General features: G+C 40.4%; 1 protein-coding gene across 1 annotated transcript in view; it reads right to left on the reverse strand.

The window, feature by feature from the left end:
* STARD13 (StAR related lipid transfer domain containing 13) overlaps positions 1-24,415 on the reverse strand; it is a 286,747-nt gene that overhangs the window by 152,123 nt on the left and 110,209 nt on the right. Inside the window, exon 5 of the mRNA XM_050332439.1 lies at positions 12,735-12,768. Coding sequence (XP_050188396.1) covers positions 12,735-12,768 — 34 coding nt within the window. The remainder of the gene's footprint in view (positions 1-12,734; positions 12,769-24,415) is intronic.

The following is a 24,415-nucleotide window of genomic DNA, read 5'->3' on the forward strand; positions in this document are numbered from 1 at the left end:
TTGAATTTGCTACAGATTTTGCCATCTGTTCACTCACTTGTCAAGATAATGAAGCTTTAAATGACACTTGTCATAGTAAAATCTTTTGGGCAACCTATTATTAGCCTCTCTTCATTCTGAAAACTGACAAGCTTAATTTCTGTGTCTTTGGATCTTTTATTAAGTTTATAATCTATGAACAAAATTTCCTTCCCACACTGATTTCTCACGTTATTTCATGTCTATTTTGAATATCTCTGAAATATTATTTTGGAAAGCCTAGATAAGTTTTATCTCTTCCTGTTTGCCTGTGCAAAAGCAGTTTCTTTTTTCTTTTTACAGACCCCTACTTGATCCTACATCTGTATTCTCATTTGGGAATATTATAGCTTGCTTTGTTGTTTTCAGAAATGTATATGATAATTAATATGGGAAGCTGTAATTACTTTTGCTGGCCACAATGACTTCTTTTCAACTTTAAATATGGGTATCATTTTATCTGCCTTGGACAGCTGAGTCTGATGAATGTATTCCAACACTTCCACTTTTAGCTCTATTTCTTACAGTGGAAATTTTTTTGTCTCTTATTTTCAAAGAAGACTCCAGAATGCACTCACATCCAGGCATTAAGTTGGGAAATACTCTGCCCAGGCACAAAAATTTCATGGTTTTATAAACTATGCCCTTAAGTCTTACACCCTCTCACTTTTCAATTTTCAGAATTCGTTGTAACTTATCATCCACTTATAAAATCCTTTCTGAAAAACAGGTGATTTATTTAAAGGCATCTACAGGAGTCTGTAGTTTTAGCTTTTGGCCCTTAGTTTTTAAAACTTGCTTCTTACTGCCCAGAAAGGTGTTTAATCCTCAGCCAGTCAAGAAGACACAACCCATGGGTGATGCAATGGTAGAGGACCATGATATGTCCATTAACCAGTAGAAGGAGAAATAAGAAATTGTTTTGATTGCAATGGTGGAGAAGGAGTATTATGCATGGGTTTAGAGAGTTTTCACAGCAGTTTGCCCATTTCACTGAGAATCAGAGAGAAGTAAGAAGCTCTAGACAATACAGAGGTATGGGGTAGAGGCAGGAAGGCAGGTAGGAAGGAAGGAAGGAAGACCACTGTAAGGTATCCTGAGCAGGAGAGTAACCAGACTGTAAAGTGGCAGTGATTTTAAGAGGAAACTGAATAGTGAATGGAAAGGGTAAGGAGGATTATATAAATTATATATATATATATATATAATAAATATTAAAATCCAGTAAAACTGGATTTTGCAAAGAAAGAAATGTAGAGAAGTTGAGCAGATATTGGGGAGTTCAGAAGACTATCAGAGACAAAACCAGTAGGTGGGATATGTGCATGGTGTAGAGAAGTGTGCAGAGCAATGAACAAAGTGCTTTGGATACACTGGTCTATGTTTGCACTGCTAGTCCAAGTTAACAGAATTAGCTGTGTTAAGCTTAACTTTAAAATGCTTGGTTTTGCAGTTCATTCATTTTAATTTCATCTGTGAATCAGGAATACTAATAAATACAGGTGTACGATTTCCATTCCTTGAATTTTAGGAGGGAGATGGGAAGGTAGGATAGGGACAGATGTCCTTTAGAGGTTATCTCATTCTGTCCCAAACTAGCTGCCTAGAAGAGGTGCTGCAGTAGGCCTATGGCAGAGGACTTGATCTAGCTGAAAAAAATGTTATAATTTGAAAATGAGCCTCTACACCCAATGACAGAAGAGGTTCTTTGAAAACCATCTTAGACTGGAAGTAAATCTGAAGGCATCAATTCCATCTTATGTTTCCTGTCTCTGTGGATTTCTAACAGTATTTCAGTATTCAACCATTGTAGGCTTATTTGAAAATCAGGTTGAGTGTGCTTCAGTTTCACTCTAGTCCTTTCAAAGTCTCTAACAGATCTAAAAGCAAAGTTCTCAGGACTCTCAACAGAATTTGTGTTCTGAAATACTGTAACTTGTTTCTTCCTCTGTTCTTTTTTAACATGGACTGTGTTTTGATGTGGAGACATAGGAATTGTTTTGCTGTTGAATAACAACTTTTCTCTTGCAGCACCAGCTGTAAAACATGAACACCTTGTTGGATCACACTCCAAAATCTGAAATGGGCATCCTGCCAAAGCACAGGGCTTCCTTTGTTTTGACTGTCGCACTGTTCTTGTTTCTGTTAGTATCACATTCCTACCACTTGTGCTTTTCAGACACCTATGGCCAAACTCATTGTAACTCCACTGAACTCACTGAAGCTGCAACAGAAGTGAATTTGTCTCAGTATGTCTGTAAATTAAGCAGTCGTTTAAGCTGGAGAGTGACATTGATAAGCAATAACAGCACAGGAGTGGTGAAAGGAAGATATCTCCTAGTTAGTTTTGGACAGTTGACACTAACTCCGTTGTCAGATAAGTCTTACTGACTGTGGGAAAAGCTGAGTGGGAAAAGTCACACTCCCTGCCTGCTAACTGTAGGAGGAAAACAGATCTGGAATGCAAAGGAAATCTTGACATTATCTGTTCCCCCAACCCCTACCAGGCAGGCAATCAAAATAACTAGCTGAGTATCAACTGCCTCTGTTCCTGGCCCAAATAAACGTGCTTTCTTGACAGAGTTTGTGCTCACAGGAGAGGAGGTAAAAAGAAGAGTTTAGAGTGGGTGTGGGGGAGTGTTTCCTGCCAAAAACCAGGAGCAGCTTTACTGTGACATCTGAAAGGATACTGATGAAATAAGCCTAGCGCCGTGAACAGAGGTGGCTCTGTGGTTTCCAAAGGAGAGTGATGTGTGCTCGACAGCCCTGCAGCCCTACGCAACTCAACTCCAGTACTTCATTGCTCCACTTGGCCTCTGCTGACATTGTCAAGGACAGTATGCCAGACTGGTAAAAGAAGGATCAAACCCAAGGGAACAAAACCACTGGAAAGGACTTCGCTGTTTCCATCCAAATTGTGTTGTTTAAGAACAAAGTGTAGCCAGTCCAAAGGAACACTTGGAAGATTAAATTTATTTCCTCCTGAGTGCTCATAAGACACAGGGTTTATCGAGACCTAAGAAATCACAATATACTGCACTTACACCAATGGACAATATATACCGTATGTATATCCCAGCAAATTAGAGGCAGTCTCACATATTTTTGTACACACTCACTTAGGTATAGCTTAATATTCTGGATATCATTCCTATAAGGTTGCTGTTATACTTAAAAAAATCCAGGGTTATGGGGCCATAGAAGAAACAACAAAAGCAACAAATGAAAAAGTGAAAAAGTGTAATTTAAAATACATTACTGACTATATTGAGTTCTCCAATACATCATCCAGCCATTGAGTATACTGCATCAGTTCTTTTAAACAGGTGAAAACATATAGCAGAAGTTTAGTTTAACTTTGGAAACTCATCTTACTTTTTTTTTTTTCCACATGAGAGTCCAGAGAGCTGTAAATTGAAGATTACAGCCATGGGTTGGTGAGCAGACAAGAAAAGAAAGAGTGTGAAAATCAGAGCTAACTTCATGTTCTCTATGTTTATAAAACCAACAGAAGGCAGTATCATCAGTCTACTAGAGATGCCAGAGTACCTATGGCCTTGTGCCTTCTTTTCCTGCTAACAGACCCTGGACATCAAAATCTGTGGCTTCTCTTGATGCAGCCCTGGCATGGACAGTAAGGCAGCTACTGCTGGCAAAGGCTGTAAAGAAGACCAGTCAGTTGGGAGACGTTATAATTATTCCTGTCTATATTCCCTCTTTGCTTCTTTGGGAAGCAGGCACAGAAGAAACAATTTTCCTAGTCTCTCCATCTTACTTTGCATCCCAGATCCTCTGGTCTTTGACAGAACTGGAACACCAACTTCCCAGGCCATAGCCACTCATCCTCTGATTTTTCTGTGCTGAGAAGCCTTGACCTGCTGCTGGTTGAGACAATGCTGACAGCTCAGGTGAGAGTTTGGGCATATATGAGCAGGTACAGAGGCTCTCCATACAGTCACAGTGCTAATGGAAGCTCCTTCTGGCACCAAGCTTGGCATGGATGAGTGCCTGGCAGGATGGGGACTGTAGCCTGGACGCTAGTCATGGGCCAACATGTATGAAAATAAGCTCTTGACAAATTATGTGAATGCTGAATTAGAAACCAATGTGTACTTTTTAAGTCACCTTTTTGTAAGAAAAATATCAATGATAATGTAAGGCTGTAAGGTTTGTGAGGGAGGGACTCTTGTTCTGTGTGAACAGTGCTCACAAGGACACTACTCTGGGCCTGAGGCCAACTGTCATTACTTCAGTTCAAATAATTTAAATATAATAAATGACTTAATTAGCAATCCAAGTAAGCAGCAGTTTTAAGAGTTTCCTGAAATAACTATATACATTTTATGAAATATAGTGTTCCCGAGCTTCCCATTTCCTCAGCCACTTAGAGGAGTTGTCTGATTCTGAAGTGCTGTGGAGGGTACTTTTTTTCTTTTCAGATATAAATGATTTTCTATACAGCTATAAATGCCTCTTTAAGAGACTAATCATAATCCACCCAAGTTGGTGGTGACTGCAGCTGGCATAGGATTACATTCTACAAAGGAAAAATCCTTAATATTTTACAGGATAAAAATGCAAGATTCTGTGCTAGAATCAGTTTATTTCTCAGAATTAAGGCATACTAGCCTTATATAACAGAGTCTTTGGGAATCAAGAAATACTCCAGGGTAGGTATGTAGCTAATATTAAAAAATATCAATTAAAGGCCTACAGCCATTACTTTCTCAAACCCCATGTCAAAAGCCCACATTTCATCAAGGCTGGAATAGCAGTTTGAGATCCACTTAATAATACCTACATATAAAGCAACCTTTTGGCTATCTGTTTTCTTGACATTGCCTTTCTTATTGCTCTACCTTCATAAAGACACAGAGCCAAGATCACAACTGACAGATGCCATTATATGCAATGGAATTATATATGGGCCGGCTTTACAATGTCTTTTGTGTTCATGCGCTTCTCCGATCTCCTCCTGTTGCTGCACTTCAGCTGTGGCTTGACAGCATGGTGGAATTTACAAATTTGGTTTTGCCTTGTGCTGAGCACTCAATAAATACCAGCGTCTCTATGTGCATTTTTGTATTAGCAACTTGCTGGCTTGGATGGAATCTAATGCAGAGAACAGGAAGGGCAGGGACTGGATGGTTTTCAGCTGAAAAGCCTTCTAAAGCAACTCTCCCGTTTCTTAGGAAGGTGCCCCTGTAGCTGACATCAACACTAAACAGCTCTTTGTCCTCCTCTAGTGGTCCCATTATAATTAGGGAGAGGCTTATGCAGTGATTACTGTCCTTCAAATTAATGTGGTCATTACTTAACCGCAAGTTTTTGAAGCTCATGCCGAAATCCTGCATTCAATTCTAACATGAGTGACAGTTCAGGGTTTCCTCTCTCTGGTGCTCATGGAAGTTGAAACAGGTACCTCTGCTCATCGCCAGTTGCAGCCACACAGACAACTGTGCCTTTTTGTGCCACGGTCTTCTGCTCTGAGCAGAGGTTGCATCATGGCAGGTTGTTCAAGATCATAAAACAGTGGCATGGTCTGACTACAGCCCCACAAATGTCCTGTGTTGCAAAAGGTCAGAAGCTGACTGCTTTGTTCGATAGCTTTATTGTCCCAAATACCTTGCATCAAGCATATGTTACAGCTTCTCTCTGTGTTTGCCTGCCTGACTTGCAAACAAAGAAACAGCGCAAAATCCATCTTATGTCCTGAGCTTTTCAGAGAGGAGGTGAGTGTCCCTCTGCTGCAGCACAAAACCTTAAAAGCTAATCCTCAGGAATTCATACTAAAGAGCTAAATAGCAAAAACTGAACCTAAAGGATTGTTATGAGGGTAAAGTTTTCTAATAGGAAATGCTAAAATTGGTGGGACTGTTACCCACTAGAAATGCTTTATGTGAAAACAAAAGGTTCCTACTATATAGCTCATTCTTCGTGTGTGTGTATCTCAGAGCTGTAATGCTTAGTTAGCATTATAATATGCTAAAGACCTATTTTGCTTCTCACATACCTTAAAATGTCTAATCCTTTAATTTTGAAGTTGTATCTTGCCCAGGAAAGAAAATGCAAGGACATAGCTTACATTGTAGCTATCAGAGAGGTCTGATGGAAAGACCTTATTGAAACAGAAAACAGGTATATTAGATTTTTTTATTATTATTCTTCAGTGAATTTTTTCCAGGGATTTGTTACTTTTGGAATAAATGTTAAATGGCAAAATGTACCCTCTGCCACGACTCTTGGAAGCCCCCAGTTTAAAGCAAGTCGGTTGCACAGAATGCAAGGGATCTGAATATGGCTGTCCATTCATCAACTTTTGCAGGCATCTGTTCGGTCATAGAAGAAAATTACTTAAGAATCCTATGGCTCCATGTCTGAACTTAGGTGCTGGAAACCAATATAATTCCAACAGAGACAAAACTTTCAGAGCAATTTATCAATTTTCATTAGATTGCCATTTACAGCAAGGTACCTGTCACATCTCAAGAGTAGTTACAAATCCAAACTCATCTACCAGCTGTTTAGTGTTCAGATCTCCTAAGGAGTCCAAGCTGTAACCAGAATGAGTTAGGAGAAATGTTTAGAATATCTTCATTCTGAAACTACTTACATTTTGTACAATTATTGATTAGATATTATTTTAACATTTACCAACTCTAATATTTTCAGTATTTTTCTTTCTTACTAAAATGTTGACTGAAAATCAAAGCCACAGAAAGAATCATGGAGAAGAGAAATGGAGGAAGATATTTAGAACGATATTGGGTCACATGTGTACAAAGTATCTTTATACACTGCTGCTTTATTGCTTCAGAAGTTTCTTCTATAAAATTCAGAGTATTCCTTAATAGATCAAGCTTTTGTCTATAATTCACATACTAAAACAGTAAACATATATGTTTCTAATAATACACCTGTTTGTTTTTTTTTGAAGTAGCAATGTCCTGATATATATATATATATAGAGAGAGAGAGAGAGAGCAAGGGTTCTCATTTTCTTCTTGCTTTTGAAAGCTGAGGATCACAGTTTGCCCTAAACTGCTCCAATATATCAGTAAGGGTTGAGCAGCAAACATTTGCCTTTTTAGAAGAATAAAGAAGGGCTTTCTTCTATCATTTCTGGTTATAAAAGGAAGAGGCAATATCACTGCCTAATTTTGTGAGCCAGACTGGCACCACAGAGAAGTTATAACAGGAGCCAAAGGAAAGGACCCTCTGGTGTACTGATTGCAGGATCAAGTCTACCTACTTCTAATCTGAGCAATACATAGCATAACTAGTTAACAGGCCAAGGCCACCAAACAGCTGGGTTTATTCACTAGTTTATTTTCACTGTACCACTGCTGAGAAAAACATGCTGTTCATTTTTCAGTCAAAAGTATGCATCTCCACTTCGTGCTGAAAACACGTCAATGTGACCCCACTCTGCTTTCTAGTAAATGCATGGGATCATTGGATAAGGATGTTTTATTCTCCCCACTTACTTAAGGTCATTTTCTCATCTTGGGTAAACTGCTACAGCTGGAGTAATGACAGTATGAGACAAGAGTACTGTCTAGGTCTTGGGAGGGACTGCAGAATGTCTAATCCAGCTGCTGCTCTCTCCTGAAGAGGGTGACTAGAGGTGGCTCACGATCACAGCCTCAGCTCCACCTTGCCCACTAGCCAGGCATCCATGGCAAATGAAAAGCTGAAAGAGATCACCTTCTCCATTCCCCTGTGAGCAAGAGGAAAATACCAGAACAGGTTATGGTTCTGTGGGCCACATCCATTTTCCTATTCAGAGTGTGATTAGCCCATAACTCTTGCCCAGGGAGTGCAGCAGAGGTAAAATAAAAACAGGAGCATAAAACCTTTTATGACTAAGGAAACATAAAAATATGTAATCAGTGGGAACTACTGTACACAGGTTTGATTTTGTGATGAATCAAGTACCTATAGTTTCTAACAAGAGCCAGATGGAGTTGCAGCTCCCTCCCATTTCCCAGAATCAGGCCCTTTGTTGGCAGTTGTTCATATACAGCTGCTATATAGGATAGTTCTGGTTTCTTACACTATGGAGACCTCTTCTCAAAGTCAATTAGCATTATGCCTGGGCAAATATTGCAGCATCAGGCTGCTCATTAAAGCCCTGGGACCACAACTGCCTCTATTTTAATTCTGTAATATATCACTCAAGGATACACAATTATCCATGGAGTACTTCTGAAATGGTCAAGGTCACATGAGAATTTTATCATATTACTGCAGTGCACCATCTTCCTTGCCAGTCCATTGCTGTTCTGCTACAGACTACATTACCATGCATCAGCAAATACACGAGCATGCTGCTATATATAGTGTTTTATACATACAACTAAAATAGAGGATGTGTCAGCTTTTAATCTGACTTCACATTTTTGTCAGCAAAGTAAAGGCTCATTTTCCCTACCAGTGATGAAGTGTGCTCTGTGTTAGTCATCTTGAGCTATGTGGTGATAACTTTAAAATACATTAGGCAGCTGGAATGCTCAATCTGAGTACAATGTTTTTTACTCGGAAATATACTAGAAGATAGTAAGGATGCAAAGCATCAGTCAGTCAGCTTTTAATACGGGTTACCACAGGTGACCTAGAAACCCAGCAGCACTCTGATGGTAAGAGGAGCAGCTAAGCAAGGTGTTCTCTGGGGTGCCACAGCAGACAATTAGGACGTCCTGTGTTACAACTGCAGAACAGAGATAGGTGGTGCAGACTGCACTTGGTGTTATGTACCTGGTAGTATGAGAAGAAAAGCACTGATGATGATGACTTGAACAGGGTGGTCTATTGCATGGCAATGGAACTGGGGAAGTCCTATTAATGACATCATCTATTAATGATAGCAGGAACGTGGTTTAATGGTTGAAACCACAGTTAATACAAGGATAGCCATATTCTTTCTCAAAGAAAGTAGGGTTCAGTGGATGAAGCTAGTGTTTTCACAGGTCTTGGTAAAGCCACAGAATAAGATATTTTTCACATATCCGTAACATTTGCTTATTACTGCCATCACATACAAGCAGTACCAGTGTGAATTGCCTTCCTGTCTGCTGCTTCTACAGAAAGCCAACAAACAACAAACAACAGGCCAAAGGTAAGCCTGTCCAAGGGAAAACCAGCTTTTCCACTCCAAACTCTCATCCTCTCTTGTAACTCTCCCTTGCACTTTGCTGACTACATCTTAAAGGATGTGGGGGACACCACAATTGCAACCTAGGTGTAAGTGGTAATAACTTTGCATTTATCTAGTAGTGTGAAACTAAATAAATTTCCAAGTCAGTCTAACCCAGGGTTGTCTGTACCAGCCCCATAATGCTGTGGCAGAGCTGTTCACTGTTCACTGCCCAGCCATGTGCCCAACCTGCAGACTGACATCCCATCCCATCCTTGGCCCATCCCTGTCCTCAGGCCTCATCCTGGCACTGTGTCTGACCTCTGTTCCTGGAATGGTGTCTCCCCCAGTCCCCTGGGAGCCATGCTGCATCCTGTCACTATTAAAGAAAACAGAAAGCAGAATAAATTCATGCCTCAAGAGTCACATCCTACCATTATTTAATTTTTTTTCCTAATGGTCAGAGCATCATTAATTCCAGTTCACGCACTGACATAAGTAACAGTGTTATCACATCTGGAAATAACAGTACAAGGCCTGGCTAGAATGCAGTGACACTGCCGGCAATACTTCAAATGAGGTTCCCTGGTGTGGCAGGGTGGTCCATACAGCTGCAGCTTTTCTTAGACACATTTCAGGTATTCTATATATTGTGAGGCACCCATTGCAAATCCAGGTAAGAGAAGCCCTAAAGTATTGCATTTATTTGAAAAACAAAAACAAAACCCAAAAAACCCCAACAAAAACCAAATAAACAACCCCCCACAAACAAAACCAAAACAAAAACCAACAAAAAAACCAAACCAATCCAACCAACCAACCAAACAAACAAAAACCCCACACCAAAACAATGCAAGCAGGAGAGAGAATAGCAGGGTGAAGTTTTTTTTTCCCTCTCACAAACAAAAATGGTTTACACGGAGAACAACTAGAAGCTGGGGATGGCCTAGCCCTGGGACAAGGGTTGCAGAAGCACCCAGCCCAGCTGCAGCAGCTCTGAGCTGCCCTGTGCATCCCCAGCTCCTTCTAGGATGGGGTTAGAGGTGTTGTTTGGTGGGGAGGGCAGGATACTGTCCCACTCTGACCCACCAGTACTCCAGGAAATAACTCTTTTGGCCCTTGAGAGCTCTAGTTTGACAAAGCTTTTCCCAAGACAGAGGTCAGAAGAAGAAATGAGGAAGGGGAAGGAGAAAGAAATGAGGATGTAAGGGGAAAATGGTGCAGAAAATGAACTTGAGTGGAACAGTGAGTGCTGTGTTCTATGTGTGGCTAATACAGGCAGGTACAGTTTTCCTCTCATGCAAGAAATTCCAAAACAGAAAAAAATTTCTTATGCAGAAAGCACAGAAAATATCGGAAATGTTTAGCAACTACAAATCTGGACAGAACCCTTCTCCCTCAGTTCAAGCCACAGATTTGGCCTTTTTTTGTAATTTAAATCATGTTTTCTTGTTCTCTCTTTTTTTTTCTTAATATTTTAATGTAACAAATTTCAAAGGTGAAAATTTCAAAGTCAAATAAAAATCTAAACTTCTCACTTTGAAAACTGTTAAATCATCTCATGTTGAGATGTGTGCCTATTTTACATAAATGATCTGAAACAGAAATTAGTGGGTGCTAACCTTTTCCTGTATAATGGTTCTGTTTGAAGAAATGGGCATTTTCTGCCAGAAGCATTTTAATGATCAATTTATTACCAGCTCTATCATATGCTAGATTTCTATGATTAAAGTTCCACCTCAATGACCAAACTGTGTCAGAAAATGACCCGTCATTCTTCTTTCATGCCTGCAGTCATCAGATTTTTAACCATCATGTTCTACTGTTTAGATGGGTGCTAAAACTTTGCCTCTTTTAGTGACAAAATTAATATTGTCATAAAAGTAAACCATTTTAAAAATCAATCATACTATAAAATGGGAGCACAGCTAAAATAATTAGTTTTAATTAAAATGTATGTGCCATTGATGTGTTTTCCTTTTCTTTATAAAGCAAGCCTTCGGTGGCACAGAGAGGTTTTGATCCAGGCAATGAACACAATTAAAACAATTGCTCAATCAGTCTCAGAACTTTTGAAATTTGTTTAGTTTTGGAAAAGCACAGGCATGTGTTTCATTGGCAAATACCATCATGGAATAAATTCAAGTCCAACTCATAAAGCAGAAAAAGTTAAAGTGCACAGAGCTTGAATGAAAATACTTATATTTACACTATACTCAACAGCCTTCATGTTTTGTTGACTTCATTTTAAGTACATGAAGGTGGTATTGCCTATGGAGACCTGAGTTTTCTAGGCCAGGGTTTCTGGCATTTTACTAAGCCACTATGTTTGCCAGCAGAGCCACTAAATCAGTGACATTGGCTGCAAAAGGCTGTGTTCATCAGATTCTAAGCAAGTTAAGGGTGGCCCTTGGAATGAACTGAGGATGCAGTTTAGATCAGAGACAGATGCAAGAAGAAATCACTGAGTGAGCAAACTGGCTTAATCTAGTCCTTCAGACCAAAATAAAGATGCAGAGTCATCTAGGGACAGAGGGATAATTACAACACTGAAGTGCAATTGCTTTCTTTTTAATTGACACACACTGCATACATATTGACTAACAAAACAGAAACAGCAGTCAGAAAAGGGTGACTCCAGAGGTCAGTTGGTTTATGACTGAAATATTTCTAGCTGGCAAAGGCTTTTGTGGGAATGAGGATTCGCTGAGACTTTGAGGACATTTCTTTTTGCAAAACTGTGAGGTCGTTATTAAATTCCAGTAACTCACAGTCTGTGAAGCAGTTTCTTTTCTCTATATTTCTTAATTGTGCTTCATTACAATTTAATAAGGACATTTACTCTCAATTAAGCAAATCATCCAAGCAGTTTCTTACGCCTATTGCAATTAATTGGTTTTGTCAAATGCAGCTTTAATTGTGTGTTAAGTATCTTGCTGAATCAGGATACATGTGCATGTATATCTGTCTATCCAAACCTTTCTTCAGCTCCTGGCATGTTAACATACATGCACTTCAGGGTATTGGAGTCTTTAGCTCCCCGAAACTAAATAATTTCTCCCTAATGGTAAAACTCACTAATGCTGTTAATGTTGACAAGTGCATTAACCAGCTAGTGAGCTAGTGAGCTCCAGGCATTGACTCTGCCACTGGGGACAAGGCCCAGGGGGTTGTTACATTTTTTTAAAAATCTTCCTCTGTAATGAGCCTCTTCACCAGCTTTAGTTGCTGTGTGATCACTGAACCAGAAAAAGCTCTGAGATGCACTTCACCTCGACACCTCACACTCCCCAGCACCATGGCAAGACCTTTAGCCCCACTCTGACATCAATAACAAATGCTTGGGTTTATCCCTATTATTTCAGAACTCACCTTGCAAGGTGTAAGTCAAAAGGTGATGATCAGCTTTCTTAAGAACCACCTAAATCCTACACCGCTAGGCCATGAACAGTAGTATGGAAGTGATCATTGCAACTGCACTAAATACCTATATTATAGCAGAGACTTCTATGGGTCCTCCATCAATACATGCATGTTATACGAGACACCAAGAACATTTCAAGAAGTAATGCAGGCTTACCTGCTTTTTCCTTGCCCGGCTTCTGAAACAGCATCTGCAAGAAAGTGATTTTTCTTTAATAATAGTACATTTTTTCCTTCAAATAAGTCTCACATTTCAGGATGGCAATATATGTAATTATTAATCAGCACCACCTCACACAAGGCACAAAATCCAGAGCCCATCAATAAAAATTATGTGGAATAGCTAGCTTGCACCCATTCTCAAACCAGGTTCGCCTGTCTTGCAGTGAGTGAGCGTAGGAGCAGTCTCTGGCACAAGAAGAGTATTTGCTGCAAGGATACATGAGGTCCAGCACACTGGAACATGCCTAAAACTGTGATGCAATGCTGGTGGGGCTCAGGGAGCAGACAGGCTGCTGGCAAGATGTGTGGGCAACTCCACTGTGGTTAGAACAGCTCAGAGTGGTAGAGTAATGTTTCCTGCTCATCTGTGACCAGTAGAGGGTTCCTGTCTGACCGTCCTCTCTGAGGTCAAATTGACCTGTTGTGTTGTTTTTTTAATATTTTTCACCTCCCTTCTTTGGGTCTGCCATGCTAAATGAAAGGGGTACCATTACCACCACACTTGGATGCACTTCTTGGTCCATTACTTTTCTCTTTAATAGCTTTCAGTGGCCAAATGAGGAGGTTCTTGACAGTGATTAAATGCATTTCACCCATTTTCCTTTCACAGATCCATCAACTCTCTCAGTAATGCATCCTGTAAATGAAACTAGCATAACAGGTGAAACTGCACCTATTTATTTTTTTAATAAAACAGAAGGTTGAACTGATTCCTCCAGATACAAGTGAACTCATAGGTATGAAATGCCCAGGCTGCAGCCAGCTGAAGAAACAGCACTCCTGTGCCTTGCGGTGACACCCTCCCTGTTCTTGTTATCTGCTTGTCACCATATGGACAATAATCTGCACCTTTCCATCAGATGCACAAGTTCTCTGTTATCTCTTCAGTCAATATTGCTTCTGCAGCCTTGATAGGAATCTGTTTATGAAAACATGTTTTTTATTTACCTTTTATTTAGTGAAGAATTTTACTGAGATATTGGAAAATTCCACTAAGCCAAACTGAATTGATTGAGCATCTCTCTTAATAATTGGAAAAGTACAGCTATACTACAGGTTTTTTCCCTTCTGTGAGGCAATTTCATTCAAAAATAGCCTCTTACTCTATTTAAAGGTCTGCCTGAGCAGCAGCTGAAGTTTACCTATCTTTAGCCAGCAGGGACCAAGTGAAGTGGTCACTTCCAGATGCGAAAATAATGAATGGCTGAGTCCAAATCAGGTTTCATTAGTGGCAAAGTATCTAATTTCTACAGAGAAGTGGAAAATTCAGTCACAGGCTGTATCAATAGGCAAGGAACAGACAGGTCCCACATCAGTGTGCTAGGTTTTTGGTGTGCCTTTCTTAGTGTGGCACATCATATTGTCCCTCCACTCTTCAGAGAGCTGTGCTGTTCTTAATCGCCCTGATGGGGACAGGCATGTGATTTTTAGTACCCCAACTCTGGCATAAGCCTGGTGAAGGTGGGTGCCTGAACTGCTGTACTGAATCTTGGGTAAGTGCTTCTTGAAGAATACATAAATGATACATGAATCAAAAATAAATGTCAGTCCTTCATGGATAGCTGGTTCCTGTGTTCTAGCGCTGCCAGAAGGACACCAGCTATTAAAATCGTACACAGGCTATGTTAACTTCCAAGATCTTTTTAGGATGCCATACAAAAAGGATGCAAATTATTGCTGGAACAATCCCAAGTGGCAACAGAAAACTGCCAACTAAAAGTGATTTATGGAAATGATAATGCACTATATAGCTGATTGTGTAACAAAATACATTTATTGGAGCACTAGTAACCCATCTGAACAGCATGGCACCATCTAATCAAATATATAGAAACCACGGACCAAGAGAGTACAATGCTAGCCGAAAGACTGGTGCAGCACCTGCTGCTATGAATAATAAAGAAATCATTTGCTTACAACTCCAGCTGTAACAATTTTGCAAGTGGAAGTGCCAAACAGAAGCCAAAGATAAACACACTCTGCTGATATAACCATGTTTTATTTGCCGAAGTATGTAAACCAGCACACAGAAACCAGAAATGTGTTAGATGCTGTGTCCATGCCTCCCCGCTTAGCAGTCCCATGTTTCAGCAGGGCCATTCTACATTCATCTAAGTGAGCAAAGGTCTCCAAAAGCTTGCCTGTGCAGTATTGCCCTCTGCTTTATGATCAGAGCAGGAGGAGCCAGTCCTACGAATGAGGCAAGTCCACCCTCAATGTTGCTCAAGGGACAACTAAGTGAATCTCAAAAGGCTCCTCTACACTGCTAAATAAAAGATTAGGCCCAATTGGCATGGTCAAAGCACTGTACCCAGGTTTGCCCACTTGGCTCAGCAGCTCTGGCTTGTTTACAAACTGCTCAGAAGAACTCTGCTTGGAGTAAGCCAGCTGTCAAAAAGCATGCCCTTGGCAATGTGGACAAGGGGACACCTTGTGCCACTTGGCCTTTGGTTCCCGAGCCACACTTATACTGCCTTATAAAGACAGCCTTCCAATACACAGTGCTAAATTTATGGGTCCTGTAGAGATGAACAAGATGCCCAGAGAATTTGTTAGAAATAAGTACCTGAATCTAAATCCCACAGACCCAAACGAAAACAATGTCTCTGTTCAGCAGATATCTAAAACCAGGAACACCTTTAAGAGTATAAGCAATCTCATTAAAGCTACCTTCACTTACAGAGCCTAGCACCTGAAAAAGTGTATTTGGGCAAAGAGCAACAGGGGGGAGAAAAGCTATGGAACTGTTGTGGGGAAGAAAGTGAATATGTTGCATTTATAAAGAACATGAAACGGCCTCAATTTCTATCAGAGGAGGTATTGATTGGACATTAAGAAGAAAGGGTTGCCAAGCACTGGAACAGACAGCCCAGAGAAGAGGTGGAGTTACTGTCCCTGCAGTGTTGAAAAGATATATAGATGCAGATGTGGCACTGAGAGAAATGGCTTTGTGGTGGACTTCACAGTGTTAGATTAATGGTTGGATTTGATATCACTGAGGTCTTTTCCAACCTAAATGATTCTGTAGTTCTATGATTTTCCTGAAAGGCATTCTGTATGAAAAGAAATTACTCAAGTGAACTCCTTGGATTAAGTGGAAGTGAAAGTAGAAGCAAAACACCAGCATTACAAACTCAACAAGCAAAATAAACACACTCACCAAAAAACTATTTCTCTGATGTATACATAATCTTTCATGGTTATAAGTGATCAGGGCATGGAACTCATCAAACAACTGGATTAAATGATTTAATAACATCCCAGGAAGCTTATTGTCACATAGAAGCTTTTTTTTGTGCCACAGAAGATGATTATGAAATGGTTGACTTGAACAACTTCAAAACCATTTTAATTTGCAACAGCACAGGGATTCTGGAATGCCAGCCAATCCCATAATATCATACACCATTTCAAAGAAAATAAAAAAAAATAATTTTGCATGCAAGTCTTTTACTTCCCTCTTCCTCATCAACCCCTAGTAGTTATTAGTTCTTTTAAGCTCTAATTTGAAATATGCCCATATCTTCCACTGACATTTCAGAATACCTGTCAAACTAATCATTCATTCTCAGCAAAGCACACCATCCAAATAAAATAAAAAAGATAATTAGTGTATATGTCCAGCATGCAAATAACTCTTCTAGATATTTAATAAAAAAGCCAGAGAATTTATTCAACATAGATATGGTATAAAAAATATCACTGCTATCAAATAAACCCTGGCATTTGGACAGGACTACTTTACATCTGCTGTTAATAAAAACGGCTTTGGATTCTGTAAGCTTATGTTCTGTGGTGAGCAAGCAGCAGTACCACTCTGAAACACAACACTACTTTCAGAGGAAAAAGGATAAATCTATATGACTTCTTGCTGGTTCACTGATGCTAAGGAAAGCACTCTGAGCTGGGAAAGGTCCTGCAAAGTACAAAGATTGAAAATACCACTGGTTCTTCGTTCTAGCAATTTAATAAACTGCTAGGATTTTAATTAGAGTGATATATAGACAGTTCTAAAGGAGGAAACCAACAATCCACATGCAAAACTCAATCATCTGCTTAGCAGGTTTATTAGATCCTTTCAGAAATATGTTGACAGAAGGAAAGAAAATCCTAGTTACCACTTCAAAATAAAATTCTACAACCCAAAAAGGGAAGTAATATTATGACACTCAGCAATGTAAGCCTTAACTTGAAGCTGCCTGGCCCCAGCAATGAGATCTTCAGTTTGGATGACACTTCTAAATTCCCTAGAGCATGTTAGTCAGCTAAGAAGAATGGGAATACTGAAGTTATTCCATAGAAAATACTGCTGAGACTGCTGTGTCAGAAATTAGATTTCTCTCAGAGACTTGGTACTGATCTTTGGTAGAGGCTTGAAACTGCTGCTGGATTTTGATGTTTATGATGTATCTTCAAAGGTTGACAACAGGGTTCATAATTTTCCTTTAAAATACAACCAATGCAGAGGTGTTTATTAGAGACAATGTTTAATATACAGCCTGAGTGTTATTAGAGAAGTCACTGGCAGCATGGAAGACAGATCTTGGTTGGATGGGATTGTCTCATACCTGTTGCATCACAACACGTTGGTCTCCTGACGATGTTAGAAAATAGGAGGAAGGGGTAATTCTCAGTTTCTTCCATTGAACTTGAGCTACTATGCTGCAAACTGTTCATGATTGATGGGGTCAAAGAAAGAAGAGTAAGCAGCTTCTCAGTCTGCAGTCGAACAAGTCCACTTGCTCATTAACAAGAAGTGTGACTAGCAGGGCAAGGGAGGTGATTCTGCCCCTCTACTCCACTCTCATGAGATCACACTGGGAGTGCTGCATCCAGTCTGGGGTCCCCAGCACAGAAAAGATGTGGACATGTTGGAACAAGCCCGGAGGAGGGCCACAAAGATGATTAAAGGACTGAAACAACACTTCTATGAAGACAGACTGAGAGAGTTGGAGAAGAGAAGGCTCTGGGGAGACCTCATTGCAGCCTTTCAGTACCTACAAGGAGGCTTCAAACATTGAGAAGGGTTCAGAGGACAGAGACGTTTCTTTTGAAAACCTTAGACTTAATATTGTGAGTTGTATTCCAACAAGGTAAGATACTGTAAATATTGCCTGCAGATGTAAAAGCATATTTAATCATTGTGGACAGCTGTTATAGAACATTTAATGAACACTTGAAAATTATTTTCCCTAGTTTAGTCTTTTAGTTTGCTAAATTACTTCTCTCAAAAATGCATTTTACTTTATTTTAAACGGTGTGAGGGGTGGTGCAGTTTTCAGGGTCCACAAAAGCCAGGTCCCGGATGGAGAGGATGTCTGTGAGGATGGAGCAGTTGGGTAGCAGGGTCATCATGTCCTCCATCGTCTTGGTGCACAGCTCCCTAGATCGTGTTGAGCTCCTCCTTGACCAGGTTGTTGTAGGGCTCTGTCGTCTTCAGCATCTCGAACAGCTTCTCCTGGTTGTACCAGATGAGTTTCTCCTGGCACAAGAGGCAGTCCAGGAGTTTGCCAATGGGGTAGGACTGAGGTAACATCAGCAGCATGAAGAACTTTGTCACCATGATGGTGTTTGCACCCATAGACAGGCAATGCTGGGAGCACAGTGCATGGTGATCGATCTCCCCAAGAAGCAGAATCCCAATGGCTAAAGCCACCGTAGCACCAATGATGGACACGGTGAGGTGGAGGAGGAGGGTGGTGTTGGTCAGCATGTTCCCCAACAGCAGCAAGCAGAGCAGATAATTCCCTTTCGTGCAGATGCAAGTGATCCTACGGGTGTGACTGCTCTCCTTCCCTGTTCTGCAGTTGTAGATGTTGCGCAGCTCCATGGGACGGAACGGCATGAGCCCAAACCTGAGCCTGCGGAACATCCCCAACAGCATTAAGAGCCCGCAGAGCCACAGCAGGGCCTCGCTGTCCCCTGTCAGCCAGGGGGGCCCATGGGTTGCCCCACCACGGCCTCGGGCAGTGTCCTGCTCTCTGCCAGGCGCAGCCCCCACACCATGGTGTTGGTTGTGGACATGGTGCCGCCAGGCAGCTCCAGGAGCAGCAGGAGCGGTGGCAGGAAGCACCCCGAGGGCAGCGCGGCCCCCGTGGAGGAGCCAGAGGCACTGCCGGGGTTCCCACCACCGCTGCCACCCACCATGGAAATAAAATTAACATACAACTACCTACAATTAACCTACAACTAATAAAATTAACCTCTACAACTACCTGAAAAGGGGGTGTAGCCAGGGGGGGGATCGATCTCTTCTCCCAGGCAACCAGTAATGGGACAAGAGGACACAGTCTTAAACTGCGTCAGAGGATGTTTAGGTTGGACATTAGGAAGAAGTTCTTCACAGAAAGGGTGATTGGACATTGAAATGGATTGCCCAGGGTGCTGGAGTAACTGTCCCTGGAAGTACTGAAGAAGAGACTGGATGTAGGACTTAGTGGCATAGTCTAGTAGACAAGGTGGTGTTAAGTCACAGGTTGGACTCGATGATGTCAGGTCTTTTCCAACCTAGCTGATTCTGTGATTAACTGCAAATATTTTTTTTAATTTAATTTTACACCAAGATCAGTGCTGGTTCAAACAGCACTGACATAGAAAAAGAGATTTACTCAATTGCTTTCTTCTCTTTGCTAGAAATCTGTATCTATTTTGCCTATGTACTATTGACAAAGTCCAGAAAGCAATGTGACATTTCTTGTGGTTGCAGTTTTGAAAGCTTTGATCAAGTAGAAAACTGCCTGGAAACTATTTTACAGTGAAAGCTTTTCAATGATATATTGAAGAAAATGGTTTACAATAAGTGGAGCAGGGCAATAATAAAGTATATAACAACGAAAACCATTTTAACAATGCTCAAAGTGAAATTAGAAAAAAATGAGCTAAAAGACTAATGGTAAAGGAACGTGCATTTCAGTAACTGTAATTTATTATACTTAACTAAAAGAATTTATTATATTACCAGACCAGGGAGATTTTTACTTCTAGCAGCTGCTAATATGATTTCAAAATGTCAAGCAATTCCAGCCCTGGGGGTTATAACCAAATTTTTATTGAGGACGATTTGGTTCCAACACATGAGGAGCAGCCAATTGTGGTGAGCATTAGGGTGTGCCTCTGCGGTATTTTTTACAATATTAAACCAATGCAGTTGCTCATTTTGCCATCAGATTGGAAGATGCCATTGATCCCTGAGGTTTAGCTGGCCATGCCTATTCATCTTGCACCAGCACCGGCTTTCATCTTGACAAATGGGAAACAAAAGCAGCAGAACATTAATTTTATCCCAAAACAGTTTCTGCTGTTTAATTTGTTGCTTTCATCACAAGAGCTCCATTACAGCTCCATTTCCTCTGACATGTTGCTCTGATGCAAGCACTTTGTTTGATACTCTGTAATTTTAATTTTTTGATGCCATCCATTCTACATTACCTTTGCTTTTCCTATGTTTTCCCCTCTGGGATAACATGACAGTGTTTGCTGTTCTGTGGTCTTGAAGACTGAACTACCTGGCCTACTAAATTTGGCCCCAGTACAACTAGTTGAAATCCGAACATTAAAATTTTCCTATTATTTAATGAATAGCAAAAAGCCTCTGTGTTGACAAGAGCCTCTCTGTTGCTGACTATGACATACCACATATGCAGGTATCCTCAGATACCACCATTCCCAGTATGGTAAAAAAACGTTGCAGTAGTTTGCAACTGATGCACAAATCCCACAGAAGGATAAGACCAATAATACTGGAATCATGAGAAGTGGTAAGCTGGAGCTTGCAATTATTGAGAACTTTTTCTGTACTTTTTATTCATTTAAAAAATCAACTTACACAAACTCTCCGTAGCAATTCCCACTTTTGTGCTTTTAAATAGGTTTCAATAGCAGCCAATATTTTTAAATCTAATTAAAATCCAACATGACAGTTTGGTATTATGTTCTTGCACAGCCAAGAGTAAAGCAGGTAAAGGCAAACTCGAGTGTTTAGCCAAGAAAACAGTATGAGGAACACGTATCCATGTTTGGTCTGCATGGTGTCCTGAACGTTAAGTTCATCCTGCCCAATTCCCAGCACTCACCCTCTGGGATCACTTCCTTACAGGATACAGTTCTGCCACATCTCAGCAAATTTGGTTCTGATAAAAATCATAAAATGTCCTCTTCGTGACGCTTTTACCTTTAGCAAGTCCCAGGAGTACTAAGTCATTCTGAACTCTGGACTATGCAGCAGGACTAACATCAACATGCTCAGAACTGTGCAAATATCAATTAGTGCTCAGCTCTGTGCTAAGATAAACAGCCATGCTTCTGTATAAACAAAGACATGAATAAAAACTGGAGATAACGCAGTTGTCACAACATATGTGTGGGGGTCAGGTGGAAATCTGATGGGGCAGAGGTAAGAGGAGGAAAGACAAAAAAGAAGAGCATTGACAAATGGAGATGGACAAAAGTGAGAGGTGAGAGTAGCCCCTGTGTTTCACGATCCTGGAACAATACGAGTCACACATTGCTATCATTTTTATGTTCTCGAGTAGGAAGAAGTACTGTATCTATTTTAAAGATAGAATGAAGTGGGAAAGGTACAAGAGGTCACACAGCAACAAAGAGAGGCATGAGAGCTAGGGACCCTGCTGTCCTGCTCTGGGAAATAAGTGACTGCTAAAGCAAACAGCAGTTAGCAGTAATCCATTGCAGAGCATGAAAACCAAGCCTTGTGAGCTCTGGCTAGAGCTGTGGTGTTATTTTAGCTTGGCCCAGAGCAGTACTTAGCTGAGATTGAACTTCAGACTGCCTTTAGCAGCAGTTTGTTTGTTTTCACTATTGAGTGTCCACAGAAATGTTTCATGATGCTAGGCTCTAAGTGGATATCAGGTATTCTCCTTCACAGTCAATAAAACTAATCATTGTAATATAACCTCAACCAAAAATGCACTTTTCCCACTAAACTCTTGTATTAGCAATCAGTTAAAATGTTGGTCAATGTTTTAGGCCTTTTGAGGAAAACCAAAACAGATTTGTTTTGTAGTCAATTTTCAGTAAAAGGTGAAGCAAGGATAAGTGAAGAACAAATTATTTCATTCAAAAGAGTTACCGAAAACTACAGAAATTGTGCACAAAAGAAGCATTCTTCCTTGAGAACACCTGAGGGAAAGGTTAGGTAGCATCTCTGCCTCTTCTAGTGTCCCAGCAAAGGCTGATGCCCTTAGGAGAAGCAGACATGCTGATTAGTTTGTATATTGTAATTACCTTATAGATTTTGGTCTGTATAGGACATTTCAGTAAGGGAAACTTGCATCAATCTGTGTGGTGTTTTGTGGTTTTTTGCTTTTTTTTTTCTTTTTCTGCCGGTGTGATTTTATCTCTGTTTATCAGTGCTTTTATGACAGATTTAAAGAAAAACCTTTTCCCATGCAAATGACATGGTTTCCATTTGGGAAGTTTCATAGTTCTCCCTTTCTGAGCATGAATGTAATGCCTTTCAGTATCACCAGCACCAGGTAAGATGATGCCGTCTACCTCACTACCTCCACAGCAAAATCACACAAGACATGTCAGACTCCACTGCAAATTCTGATGTAGCCCATAGGAAACCAAACATTTGTGAGGTATATTGACTTCTGTTTACTTTCAAAATGAACTCTTCAACCCACATAAATAAAGAGGAATGCATTTATGTGACAGTTGCAAAGTTAATATTTTCATAGAAAAGCAGACGTTTAGACATTTCCCTCTGCAGCGGGGTTCACTGTCAGCAAATGCCCAGGCACAATTCAGATAACTGCCATGTAAACACCTAAATAACTTCAAAGCTCTGTGTTCCCAATGCTTGCCTTACCTGCCAAGATTACACACACAGTGAGAAAAGCTGGGGGAACTTGTGCTGCATTAGGAGCTGAGAACCCCTTATGCACATGTAACTAAGAACATTAGCTGTAGTGCAGCAAACAGACATGTATGGTTTGAAATTACTTAGACTAGGCATGCTCAGTGTTAATCGTATGCTTAAATCCATTTATTTTAGTACACTAACTTGGTGTTGGGCTGTATTTGACTCAACTCACTCTGAAGAGACTGGAGCTGGAAGCCTTCTCTATGACATACACATCATGTACCATAATCACCCCCTTCCCCTCCACAAATAAATATACACACACATATATAGAACATATAGATGTGCGTGTATGTATATGTATATATATATTTGTGTGTATGTGCCTCTGATTCACCCACCCTTCTAATTTTTTACCTTCAAAAATTGTTGACGTTGTGACAGAGCATAAATTCGTGTTCTCATATACTGAAGGTGCTACTGGCTTAATCTGTGACCTCCAGCAGGTCAGTGCAGCACTGACTAAACAAAGGAATGGATCTTTCTCAGCTAGTCAGAGCATCTCCACTCCTACAGTGACTCTTGGATTACTACTGCCCAGAGCAAACCTTGAATCAGTTTGTTCTCTTAACTTCTGCATCTATACCACTACTAAAATATAATTCTAACTGAAAGACAGAAATAAGAGATGTTAGGGTATCCACAACCATAACCACATTTTATAATTTATTGTCATTCAGACATCACAAAGTGTCTGTAGAGAAGCAGTGACCTTGACTTTTCTGTATGATATCATATTTGAAGTCATTGGCAAATGTCATCATGAGATACTTAGTCACCTGCATGCAACCTTATCTGACAACAGAAGAGAGCAGAGATTTGTTTGGGACTGCCTCAAATTTTTTCCCCCTCTCTCTCACTCACTCACTCACTTATTCTCTCACACACACACACACACATTCCTGCATAGCCTAAAGCAGATTCAAACTCATTTCAATACATGTAGTACTGCCTCAAGCTATTTTAAAGCAAAAAAAGATACACTTCCTGAAATAGAATAAAATAACTATACTCCCACAAAGGGATGGCAAAATTGGCATGTATTACTTCTCAGCTGTCATGGAGAGCCAAAACAAATATATTCACAGAATTATCTCCATACCTTGTGCTCCTATATGAAGAACTTGTTTTTGTTTTTGTTTTTGTTTTGTTTTGGTAGCTAAGCACCATGACCTTCCTAAAAATATTCAATGATCCTTTAGAGGAAAGCTCCACAATATCTTCATAATGTTGCTGTTCTCCATAGCTAACAGCTAATTGGTGTGTTCTAATGTTCCAGGAAAAAATTAGAATGGAAACATTTGAAAAGGGCTTCTCAGTGGGCAAAAACTACTAATTAATGCAAGAAATGAATCCCAGTTTCCTATGTCCTCTGGCTGGGCTTCTGGACTATTGTCAAAATGCACATCTGTCAACAACCTTGGTGACACCAGCTGCTGGAAAACCGGATACTGAGATTCCTTTCTACCTTTACAGCTTAAATTCTGTTTCAGCATAGAGATGTATACTTGAGTAGTAATTGTTTTATTATTTTATGGAGGAGTGATGGTGGCTCTCCCAATGTTTCAGGGCTGTAAGATGAACTGGTTCCCCATTCCTCGGGACCTCTATGTTGTACAAAGAATAGCTGTCACCAGCAGCTGGACACATGGATGGGGCAAAAGCTGCAGGACTTTCCACCAGAAGCCACATCTGAATCATTAGGCTGGTGGGAGGTAGATTGGATGCAA

This window comes from Myiozetetes cayanensis, unplaced genomic scaffold, assembly GCF_022539395.1.
Source record: "Myiozetetes cayanensis isolate MyiCay16 unplaced genomic scaffold, myiCay2020 scf5-8, whole genome shotgun sequence".
NCBI classification, from domain to species: Eukaryota; Metazoa; Chordata; class Aves; order Passeriformes; family Tyrannidae; genus Myiozetetes; species Myiozetetes cayanensis.